This window comes from Parus major, chromosome 4 (genome assembly GCF_001522545.3).
Source record: "Parus major isolate Abel chromosome 4, Parus_major1.1, whole genome shotgun sequence".
NCBI lineage: Eukaryota > Metazoa > Chordata > Aves > Passeriformes > Paridae > Parus > Parus major.
Genome location: NC_031771.1, coordinates 1563316 through 1576024, shown reverse-complemented (window position 1 = coordinate 1576024; position 12709 = coordinate 1563316). Strand labels below are relative to the sequence as shown.

General features: G+C 45.7%; 1 protein-coding gene across 7 annotated transcripts in view; it reads right to left on the bottom strand.

Moving 5' to 3' along the window:
• The window catches only part of LOC107203094 (methylenetetrahydrofolate dehydrogenase (NADP+ dependent) 2 like), a 60836-nt gene that overhangs the window by 28262 nt on the left and 19865 nt on the right, over positions 1–12709 (bottom strand). For 3 of the 7 annotated variants that reach the window (XR_004496843.1, XM_033513375.1, XM_033513376.1), the window contains exon 8: positions 128–248. Coding sequence is in view for 6 of the 7 variants with exons in the window: in XM_033513375.1 (XP_033369266.1) it covers positions 128–248 (121 nt within the window). In the remaining variant the exon portion in view is untranslated. The other 4 variants (XM_015624579.3, XM_015624576.3, XM_033513377.1 and 1 more) reach the window with 3 other exon arrangements.

Here is a 12709-nt window from a genome sequence, read left to right as displayed (position 1 = left end):
AGCACTGTGCCAGACGTTAATCCTGCAGCTACCTGGCTGACACTGTGAGGCTGCACATGCAGCACATAAAGAATCAATGCCAATGCCATTTTTGAAGAAGGATGTGATAACAAGCAGGGTTCCTTACTTGCATATGGGCTTCCTCAGCTCGCTGTGGAAGGCGCAGAGCCCATTGATACAATAGCTGTGGTGTTCCTCAAGGCAGGTCTGCATCAGCTTCAAGAGCTTTGGCTGCTCTGTATAATCTACTGTGGAACAGAATAAAGTCATGTTATGTTAAGGACAAAACATCATTTGAAGGTATTTTCACACCTGGAGCAGAGCAGACACTGTGTGCAGCAAACACTCAGCACGTGAATTCACTGTGCAGAGTCTCGTGAGCTGATTCAGTCAGCACTGAGCAAAGCAGCACAGAAAGAACCAGCCAGGCACAGCTTTGAGAAAGCACAACTGTAAATCAATCACTTGCTCTTGAGGAACATTGACAGAAATTACTATGGGACACTACACAGCCTGACATCAGCACTATCCAACCTGCAATCCAATCAGAAATCCTAGGAACAGCAGGGCTTCAGGACATGCTGAGAGCACTGCCTTAGTCTCAGTATCCTTCCCAGTCTGAATTCAACGAAGAGTTAATTAACTTTTTCTTTTCCTTATCCCCAGACAAGCTATTGCATTTCTAGTGCTCCTGATCTGCCTGCCAGCTCTGCAGCCATGGTTCTCCATGGTTTGATGTTAGCTGAGTGTCCCGTGACACAACTGTAAGCTGTCTAGACTGCCTGGATGGTTTTGCTGTGCAAAAGCACGGTTCATGGCTACCAAGGCTCTGAACTTGTTCTAAATTCTACACAACTGGGTCAGCAAGCACACTTCTTGAACAGAAAATGCTACCTTATTCCCCTATTCAACTGCGGCTCAAATGGGAATAAAGAAGTCATAGGAACAGGGGTGCAGCAGGTGAGGAGAAAGCTCCAAAGCTTCACGATCACAGCAGGCATCTGTTCCAACTGGTCTCTCTACCCAGGTACAGGAATCCCTGGTGGGGTGGGGTGTCCAAGCAATGACTTACTATTTCAGGGGACTGCCTCAGTGACAGCTGAAGGTGATTTCCTAACCGAGTGCATGCCAACACCAGCTTTCAGTTATGACCACAAGAAAAATAACATCTTGCAGCAAGGTGACAAGGTCTGCTCAACAAAGGTGACTCAACAAAGGTACAGCAAGCAGAACCCTTCCTTTCTGACTAAGTGCTGAATCAAGGTCTGGAGATAGTACACTCATGGAACCATTGCCACCAACAGAAGCCCCTTGAGGGCAGCTTGTGATCCCACCACACACTTCTCAGGATTAGCAGCACCAACCCCCTAAATTCCCAAATTCCAGCCTGAGCCATTTAATGGCAGCAGTCTCCTTTGTGTGCTCTTCTAAGTGGCTTTGGGTTTGTTTTTTTTCCTTCCTCCTCTCTGCAGCTTTATCAGAGATGACAAGCAATGGCAAACTGCTGCTCTTACTAGAGCAGCTCTCAGCTTCAGCTGTGAATGATGTGGTTGGGATACCCAAAAGGCATGATGCTATCACTGACACTCAGATCAAACACTGTTCCTTTGAGAACAGTGCCTCTCAAACCTGACAGAGTAATCAGACTTCCACCTTAGCAAGAGACTTGGGGAGAACAAGTGACAATGCAGGTCTGCTTGATAAATGACATGTTGGCTTACTGCACTTCCTCGGGAAAAGCTACAGAGGTGGGAGAAGGATGTCTTGTTTTAGAATCAACTTCTAATAGCTGAGGAAAGGGCACCTTATCCATCCTTCCACTGAGAAAAAGTTACCTGTGGAAAGCACACTGTGGGGCCTGGAAACACAATGCAAGGGAGGAAGTTGGTGCTGGCTAAATAGGAGCTCCAGTATCAGCTCTGGCTCTCTTCTGGCTGGCTCTGGGAATGCTGCTGACAACCTCTGGAGACAGAGGCTTGTTGGCTAAGAGCACAGTCAGCAAAGGACCAGGCCTTAGAGGGACAGACTTCAGGAAGAAGTTAAGTACGGGCAGTTCTCGTGAAGACAAGACAGGTTTTGGGACAGGAGATGGATGACCCTACTGGCTGCACAGGCACACTACACTGTTCTCTGATGAGGAAAGCACAATGGAAAGCATGTGGTCAGCACAGCTGCAGGGCTCAGCGTGCCAAGCAGATCCAGGATGCCGGGGACTTGCAAAAGCCCATTCTGGTTAGGTCTAAAGTACCTGCAGAACAGCTACCAGGGAAGAGTTTCAGAAAATAGGCAATGGCGCATTGGCACTTTTACCAGGAGCCTCCTCAAATACTCAGGCACTAACTGTTTTGGATCACCATTTCAGCACCAAGTGCAATAGAAAAAACACCAAAAATAACCCTCCAATGGGAGTCTTTAGCCAGCATTTCCCACTGCCCCAAGTACCACTCTCCTGCTAGACCCGGAGAAGGTGTCTATTGAACAGGTTTAGTTTTTCATTTCCATCTCTTTCTCGAGGGGAAGAAAGAAAATAAACACGAGGAAAGTACAAATTCACATCCCAGAAGCACAAAATCCCCAGTCACCTCTACCTCAACTTCCACCAGATGGATTTCCACATCCCAAAAAAATCCCTCCTCACTCACGCCAGTGCTGCCGAGAGGTGGCAGACTTCCACCTAGCCACATGTGCAGGAAACCTGGCTTTGTGCGGGTACGGGAACCTCTTCCCTGAGTGCTGCTGTCATTAGAAACCCAGGTCAGACTGGAGCAGCAGCCTGCCTAGAAAGCACTTGGGACAACCCAACACATTCCTTCGTCACCTTCAGGAGGAACAGCTTGGTCCGTTGTGGGCGAGATGAGCTATTTAGCCTACACACAAAAATTCCGTGTGCTAATTATTTTGACGTTGCAAAAGTACAAATTACCTCTGAAAGAATGAGTCTTGAAAACAAAAAGGATGATTTCCCAGTCTGCCCCAGAGCATTATGTTAATTCCTATCATACTGTCTGCCTAGATACTGAACAAGCTGTTGAATAAACAGGTCCATGTGCCCTTTCATGTCACGTGAGGGGAGAGAAACATGCCGTGTAAGCACTTGACAGCTGCCTGCAACTGAGTCATTTGAACAGATACACCTGGCAAGATCTGACATGAAATCAAGGCTACAGGTACTTGGAAGCCTGGGCTTGCCAAAACTAACAGACTGGCAAGAAAAGGAGTCAGCCAGTAAGACCATGACAGCTCAGTCCTCAAGTATGGTGCACCAGGGAGGAAAAGCAGTGGGAAAGGGGAGGCAGGGTAGGGCTCAGTCCCAGGTCCAGGGCCTCCTTTACTGGCTGCATGGAACCAGCTGATGGCCATCGAGAGATGCCATTTCCATCCCAGTGCAACCAAGTCCTTCCCTACTCCTGGCTGCCCATTTTGCTACAAAGGCTCTCCGTCAGCCCGAACATCACTGAAAGTTCTTTGTCCATGCCGTGCCAGCTCCCAGTTCCTCTCCATGACCTTTCCCCCTCTCAGCTCATCACTGAGCCCAAAATTCTCCAGCACTGGTGACAAGTGAAGCCTATGTGACACAAAAGAAGGAAACAAGGCCAGATCTTGTAAATAAATAGCAGGCAAAGAGACTGAGCAGAAATTAATGGTTTTCCACAAACAATTCCCTAAACAACTTGAGTCCCACAGGAAACTGCCAGTTCCTCCAGTGACATGGAACCAAGAATTCATGTTCTTAGAACCCAGTATAACTGAGCCCTGGCAGTAAATCTTAACTATGAACTTACAGTGCACGGGAATAGAAGCTCTCAGGAAACTGGGGAGATTCAGTGAGTTTCTCTGGTGCCCTTTTAAGCATTTCTTTGAAATCTTGTTTCTGAAAAGGCTGTTCATTAACTGTTCACTGGCTTTGTAAGGAGTCCACCAAAATACACTTTTAACTCCCTGTGTAAATGTGTGCTTGAGTGTTTGTCAATTTGATTCTATCTTTGAGTGGAGTTCTCTTGAAAGAAAATGCTGACATAAAGTTGACTACCACATCTCCAGCTGCCACAAAGGTTCAGAGACTACTGCAGACATGGCTGTGACCCTGTAAATAAACCTCCTCTTTGCTGAAACATGACCCATCACTCCTGCTTTCTAGAAACAACACCAACAGGGTCACAAAAACGTATTCCTGCTTCATTATCCTCCTGCTCGCTGTGTGCAGCTCTGCAAGCATCGTGTCACAGACAGAGCACACCAGACCACAGAGCTGCACTGATAAACCCAAGTACTGCAGTCAAAAATCAAAATACTGACTTCACATGCATATGAGTCTGGAAACATATTTTATGTATATATATATATATATATATGTGTATGTATATAAGGAACCCACACATACAGCGTGTGTATGGATGAACGTATATACAACACTGTACCACTGTGAGATCAGAAAGGAAAATAAAACAGCTGGTCTTGTTATAAGAAAATAACAAAAACCTTATGGATCAACTAAAAAAAGGTTGGAAGACACCCTGTGATGACTTAGAATTGACAGAAGATGATTTGTGTGTGTGTTTATATGCCTTTTAAAGTCCAGAGACATTAAGAAGTATTGCAGTTAGATTCCTCTCCTCCTTTACTGGCCTGCCAAAACCTCATTCCCGGATCGCTCGGCTCTCTGAAAGCAATGACATCACCAGCATCTCAGGTAACATCTAGAATGCAGCTGGCAGGGTAAACACAGCTCTGCTCTCAGATGTTGGCAGGAAAAAGAGCCCGAGTTCACATTTCAGTCAGAAAAGAGAAAGGAAGAAGGTAGAGAGCCAGCACTCTTAGGAGGGCTGTGAAAGCCCAAACAGCCAAAAGCAAAACTGCAACGAAGACAGAAAGTACTGAGTAACAACTCGTCAGAGGCATCGCTCAGAGTTGTGCCTGTTTGTTCTCACTTCTGCGCATTAAGGTGTGTGCTGAGGACAGACAGAAACCAAGCACCAGGAAAGAGTAACAGAAATTGCCATCAGAAACCCACATCAGCCTTAAAATGTCTTCTTCAAATTATGACTGAACTGGAGTTAAATGTTCCTTGGGCTGCTCATTGCTGAGCCTACCCCAGCTGGGTGGCAGCTCTTACTCCAGAGAGGCTTCAAAGGCTCCGTGAAGAAATCAGCTGATCTCACAAATAAAACTCACAAATCCAACAGTGTCCAAGGGATGCAGCATCGCAGCAGCTAACATCACAGATTTTGCTGCAAGTTTTAGTTTGTTGGTTGGGTTTTTTCCCTAATTGACAGATTAACAGAAACAAACAGAACAAAAAAGCAATACCTTCAGTGTTGTTTTTTGTCCAATTATTCCATAAGTCTGTGCTGAGGGATGAAGCAGTAATAGCTGACTCTTCACTCAGTGCCCCCACTGCTGTGTAATGCAAATAGATGCTTACTGGAACAGAAAAGCTCAGTATATCTATTCAAGGTTCATTTCACCCAGAAAGCACTTCATACAAGATGCACTTCAAACAAACCCCAGAGAAGGCAGCAATACAACAACAATTAATTTAAAACACTCTTGCCTCAAACTTCCTTTTGACACAGCGTAATTATGATTGTGGGACAACAAACGATGGCTTGCAAATTTCCCAAATACAAATCCATCCTGTTTTCCATTCTATCATCTTGCACAATTTACAACACAGATACATGTAACGTACTATGACCCTACACCTATTTACCAGTTTAAGTAGCTTATTTTCAAAGAGTCTAAATTATACCCTACCAGTTAAAATTTCATCCAGGTTTCAAACTGCTGAAGTAGCTCTGCTCCTCAATGTCTCTGCACACCTCCCACCCCACCGCCTACTTCAGAAGGAGAGAAATAGTGTTCAACAAAGCCTTGGGCCTCACAACACAGAAAAGCCTCTTCCAAACCTACCTTTCAGCAAAATATAGATTAGCATTCCAAATGCCATGGCAGGCAGTTGCTTTAACACCTTCTCAGGTCTTCTTTCCAGGTGGCTCGCTCGCTCTGCTTATCTGTGCTCCCGTGTTTTCTCCTGCACTTATACGCCAGGAAGCGTCATCTCCTGTTCTCACCAATCAAGAAAAGGTGCATCTGGTAACAACCTAACCCCCAGGGCAACCACACATTTATTTAGGAAACTGCTATTATCTAGCAATGGCATCAGGTTTTCTTTTGAAACCCTGGTTTCCTATTACCTGTGGGCATAATCGTGCACGCAAAGGTACAGTTTTAGAGCGAGACCCGGAATCTGACAGAGCAGAAGAACAAAAAAGCAGCTAAACAAAGGTGAGGGGGAAAAAAAACCAACCCAGGATGTGAAAATGTGGTCCTTCCTTCCCCTTCACAATGTAGGTCTTCTATTACTTCCAGGAGGTTATTCACCCTCAGGATGCTCCACTGGAGTTCAGAGTGCAGAGCAGCAGTCCCTGCTCTGCCAGCGCTCCTCCCAAGGTCCTCCCTGTCCCTCGATGCCGGCCATCCAGAGGAGGAACTTCGGGTACAGCTAGTGCCGAGATTAGGAAGCGATCGGACACAAAGATAATGGATGATGTTCTTCATCAGTGACTGCCAGCGGGAGCCCTTTGATCCCAGGCCCTGCAAGCCTGAGGGCTGTGCTAATCACTTTCCGTTCAGCCTGGCAGCGCACAGCCCTGGAAGCAAGGCAGCCCACTGGCCGGTGCGAGGCCTGGGACTGCTGGCTGGAGCCACGGGGCACGAGCCCAGAGCTGGCCAGGCACAAGCACTGAGGAAACACAGACTGAAAGAGCAGGTAAACTGTTGCCTCCTATAGCAGTAGATCCCCTCATTTCTGCCAGAAAAGCCTATCTCAGCCTCTCCAAGAAGTGACTGTGCTTAACACGAACAATCATACTTTTCACATAAAGCGTTTGCAGGGTCTCTAGAACAGACCTGCCAAACATGCTTCTTGTACTAAACCACTCTCCACAGCTCCAAACGCTCCTTTGTCCAGCCTCCTTGGTCACAGGCAGCTTGGAACAAGTAGGACTGGTCTCTCTCAAGGGTACTGATTTGCCCAGACTAGAGCAGGTAATTGGAAAAACCCAGTTCAGGAACGCACAGAGACATCAACAACCTGACTGACCAAGGGAGAGCTACATACTTCACCTCAGCAACAACTCTCACTTCCTCAACTGTGAGCTCCAAGCAACAAAAACATTTCACAATTTTTATATTTTAAAACCAAAAGTCTTCCAGTAAGTGCCCCAGTAACTCTGCTTGGCTGAAGTCCTTCCCCTCCACCACGTTCTCCTCAGCCATCTGTAGGATTACATCTAACCACTTCACGTGTTAAGGGAAAAACACAAGCTAGTTATGCATATTTTAATTACGCGTTTTCCTGCTCGTGGACTGCATTCCAGGAGGCTTTTCCCTTCCTTTGCTATCCTGAATTACTGCATGCCTGCACACTGATTGAGTGCAACTTGCACACTCCCTGGACAGACAGGAGTGTTTATGCCTACCTGGCTCACCTCTGCTCTCAGTCCCAAGCAGGAATGAGGCTCGTGAGCCTTGCTTTCAACACTCAGCTGCACAATGGCAGCTTAATCTGGCCCGAATCCGAGAGGAGGCTTTGCCATGAGGCAACGCAATGGGTGCGGTAGGCCCAGGACGAGGCTGCAGTGGGCAAGGCCGTGCTCCGCCTGCCTCAGGGCATTTGTCCTTGGACAAACCTTGACCAGGTCGGGCACACCAGCCTGCCTTTTGGCTTGTCTAATGGGCCCTTCCCTCTGGATGCTCCTTCTGGATGTTCTCCCAGCGGAGAGCACTCTCACAGATGCCTCCAGCAGCTCTGCAGACAGTGTGCTGTGGAGCCAAGCCCAGGCCTCGCTGGCTGGGCTGTAATGCCGAGCCAGCCACCACAGGAGAAAGGGAAAAGGCTCGTGATGCACGGTGACCTGCTGGTAGGGCATGACAAAGGCAGGCTCGCTCGAGGGACACAAGCACAGTGCCATAAATGGTTACTCGGCCAAAAAACACAGAGATGATCAGAGTCAAATCAAATAAAACAAACAGCAGTGCAAACAGATGGACACAGCAGGGTCTGAACCAGCAGGGTCTCCCCCCTCGCTGTGCTTCCAACACACAGTAAACAGAGGAAGAACACAACCATGCCCCAAACCACATCAACACCCTCCAGCAAGACCAAGGTAACAGTGAGCGAGTTTTATTCCATCTTTCAGTCACGGGCTGATCAGTCCAAGTACAGTCTCCATAGGTGCCTTAATCCTCCTACCACTTGTATTACCACATAAATTTATATTACCACTTACATTTGAAAAGACAAGCAAGTGTCTGCACCATTGGCATTACATATTCAGTAATAATCCTGTCAAACTTCTGCGAAGACCGTGCTAAAGCAAACTCTCAAAGTCCATCACAAGAACAGTCAGCACAGAAACAATGCTCCACCTTGACTTCTTCATCACAGCATTTTCCCCTTTAATTTTCCTATTCCCTTCGAACGGCAGTAGAACTCAGCCACAGTCTTTTTCCTTCCCCTTTCCAGCCATCTCTGGCCCACTGGCAAACACCTAAGGCTCCTGATGAAAATCAATCAGTAATCCCAGCCGAACCTGCCACCACTGCCATCAGTGGTAATGTCACCAGTGCGCACACTCAGCCCACCTGGCATCTCAGCAGTCAACTCCACTAACAACTTTTACACTGCATAGGACCGTTTTAGATCCACCCAGGAACCAACATTTGGGAATGGGAACATATTGATCTTATCCCATATGCTCTTCTCTAGCCAGCAAAATATTGTGGCCATTGAAGCCAAGGTTTGCAACATGGACTGAAAAACGCCCTCCTCATGCAGTTTCAAAAAATAAGAGAATAGTTAAATGGCTTAAAGTTCCAACACAAATATTTTATCAGGGATAAAGTTTTGGTTTTCTTTTCCTCCTCTTCATCTTCTGCTGCGCTACATAAGTTGTAGGTACATAGTAATTTTAACTACATTGCACTCAATTCCATTCAATTTAAATGCATTCCGTTCAATTTCCATCAAATTCAGTGTTGAGGTTCAAAGGGTTTTGTGAGATGGGGGCATTATGCACCAAAACAATTTGTCCAGATATGGAAACAAAATTAATTCCAGGCTCAACTCTAGCTACTTATTCAGGCTTACCTCTTGCAGATGTTTAAAGCCAGAATTTCACCAGCATTCAAGATTATTTGACTGTTTTAAAACGTTTACTGAACATTTGTATTTATGTCAACATCACTGCCTGGCCACTGCTGGCTCTAAGTGTTCAAAAAAAATACATTTAAGGACTCTGAACTACATCCAGAGTGCTTAGTGACCTCAGAACCCAAACCATGTATTTAAAAGATATCTGGCATGTCTTAGTTTTTAAATTGTTTGAACAGCTCCCAAGTGTTTGCAAGGTCTTGATAACTGCCCCAATACCTAGGTACAGTTGTAATTTATGCTCCATTTTTCATTCTCAAAAACACAGTTGACCACCACCACCAACATACCTGCGTAGGCTGCATTCTCCAAGTTTGTTTTCGCTGACAATAAGTCAGTAGGAGGTAACACAAAGTATTTGAACATTTTATAAACCATCAGATTTAACATATTTGACATGAAAAAATAAATACAATGTAGAAATAAATATATTTGTAGTAAAAAATAAACGTTTTGTGTATCAATAAATAGACCAGCTCAGATTCCTCTTCCAAGGTAACCCGTTTGCTCTAGTAAATGAGCTTTTTAGTGACCAGGAGTGTGTTCTTCAGAAGCATGGCAACAGTCATAGGTCCTACCCCTCCCGGCACTGGAGTGATAAAGGCAGCCTTCTTCTTCACTTCTAAGAGAAAAGAGAAAAAGGCAGTGACTAAGAACATTTCCAAATAGTTTTTCCCTTCCACAGCCCACACATGGACAAAGGGCTGTGACTGGCAGGTACTGCAGGGAAGGGACAAGCCAAGGCAGAAGCGTTACTGCAGCCAGGGCAGGGATGGAACATGGCCAGGACCGGGGCTGCGAGGTGCTTCTCCTAATCTGAATGCATTACCCAGGGCTAGTTCTGGGCCAGGGTTTCACAACCTCTTCCAGCTGATCTACCTGCAGCACCTTCCCCTTTCCCCATGGCAGCACAGGCACTCACGCAGCCTCTGCTCAGACAGATGGAAGGTTAATCCCAACAAATTCTTTTGGGAAGGGGCAATTTTTTCACACGTGACCTTGGCTGACCAGCTGTCCCAGGAACATCTGGGTGGCATCAGGTCAGGATGAGCCCAGGAGTGGTTGTGCATCACTCCCATCTGCCAGCTGAGACATTGCACCTGCAATATCCGGGAGAGCTATGGCAGCTGGGGATGCCATTCTGTAGGGAAGGAGGTGACCCCCCCGCTCTGTGATCCTGGGGAGCAGCATGCAGAGCAGGAGGCTGCTGGAATTGCTGCCATCGACAGCAGAGCACCAGCAGCAGCGGAGTCATCCAGTCAGCCTCCATCCCACACATCCTATAAAGACACCCTGGGATCTCAGAAGGAAACTTAAAACCGGAGAGGGAAAGCGTACAGTCCTCTGTCTGATTTGTTTTCCTGCTCCACAACGTAGACAACAAAGATGAGAGATGCCTTCAAGGAAAAATACAATTCTAGTGGCAAAACTCCCATTGGAATTTCAGCCATAAACACTCAGTTCCTCCAGAGAAGGCTAATTTTTTTAATTAGTGTTACTAGGGTGCCTGGATTAAACCAAATCCAGCAAAGATGCAAAGGGGCAGGTCTTTGCAAAGTAGCACACAGGAAAGTGTTACTGATGAATTAGCTCCAACCATGAGCCATGTTCAATCATTCAAATTCAGTGTACACCTTGAGTGCATTAAGTTAACCTGTTTGTATGAGGAATTCATATAATTTAGCAATAAATCCTGACTTGATATTCTTACCTACTGTGCAAAATGCCATCGATTGGAATTACAGGTTGTTTGCAAAGGAATTCTGTTCAACTTTGGAGGACAAACTGTAGCAAGTTATTTGCTAATATATAATAATAGTCTGACCAATAAGCACTTGACTAACCCTGTTCATACTGAGAGTTGGGTTTTTTTTTAGGGTGCCACCATGAGAGACTTTTCTGCTTGTTCATTTTGGGGGGTTTATTTTTGGCTTGCTTAGTAATAACCTCATAAATCACACCCCACTTTCAGAAGCATTGCTTTTTCAAAGGCACACACACAGGAGAGACAACTGAGCAAGCATAACTGACACAAACACCTTCAATTCCACTGAAGTCACTACAGAGCAGACTCTGCCTGGCTGTGGGAAGAGGTTAAGAGATGGAAACCCAGGCACCTGGCTTTGGAATAAACAAGATCACTTGCTACTGCTTTTAGTGTATTTATCTTGAATCTCCTGAATCTATGTGGTGCTTAACCATCAGGAAAAAGAAGGTCTCAAAAACAGAAATATTACAAAAGAATTATAAAAATAGGATATTGGGGGTTTTGGGAAATGATATTCATTAGTTTTGAAGAGCACAGGTAAATTAAATTAATAAAATGCTGTCTGAACCGCAACCCCAGCAGGGACCTCACAAGAGCATTAGCAAAGTCAACAGCGAATATCTCACTGAACTGAAGAACAAAAGTTCATCCGTCTTTGAGGAGAGATGGTGAACACAACCAGGGGGGTTTTAATTACTCTGCTGACTGGCACCACCACTGACATATACAGTTAAAATATATGGAAAGGAAATCAAGCTACAATGCGGTTTTTCTTCAGATGTAAAATACAACTAATTAATGAAGATGTCATACAACAGTTACTCTTAATATTCTCAAACACAAACAATTAACCTTTTTAATAGTCATGCTATTTTGAAGCACCTACTGTTTTAGACTGGTGCTTACAGTTAATACAGTTAGTATGAATTCCCAGATTAACATCATAATTATTGAAATGTATCCACATCTGAAGAAAACACAGCCACTAGCACAGAAAACACTGTAGGCACTTTAAACTGGAATATGTTTGTTTCCATGGCAATGTTACCTACCTCTTTTTGTGGTGTCATTCAAACTATTCCTGCCTTACCTACAAAGAGGATAAGCCACAACCAGACCGTGCATTTCCTTAAGAAAGCCTTCCAATGACTGTCAGGTACAACATGCATTGCCTGTGGTGTCAGTAACTCTACCCAGCAGGAAACACACAGTGCACTGTTTTCCCAAGTTGCTGGGGAATTCCTCTGCCTGTATTGTGCCATTATGGAAATCCCTGTGGGCAGGTGTGGCAGAAGCCAGATTTTGTGTCAATTGGCATAAAACCACCCCGATAGCTTATGCACAGAAGCTGATCCAGATTTTGAACACACAGCCGGTGTCTGTGCTGGGCAAACTGCCATCTGATAAGTTTCCATGGGTAAGAGTAAATACAGATACGGTGAGTGTAGTTTTCCAAGATGAATGCCAGGGACCGAAAGGGGGAGGAGAGCTTGGCCTCAAAAACATCACCAGGCTTTCCTTTCCTGTCAAGTGAAACAGGCCAAAGCCCAGTTCTCACACAGCACGTAAACGTGTGACTGATCTCACGGCAGCAGGGGAGGTGACGTTGTGCTGCCAGTTCCATCAGGTCCCACTTCTGCTTCTCAGGAAAAAAGGAACTTTGTCCACAGCTTTACTCCTGCTTTCTCCGGATGGGTGCTGGTCTCCCAGGCCTTCCCCTGACAATC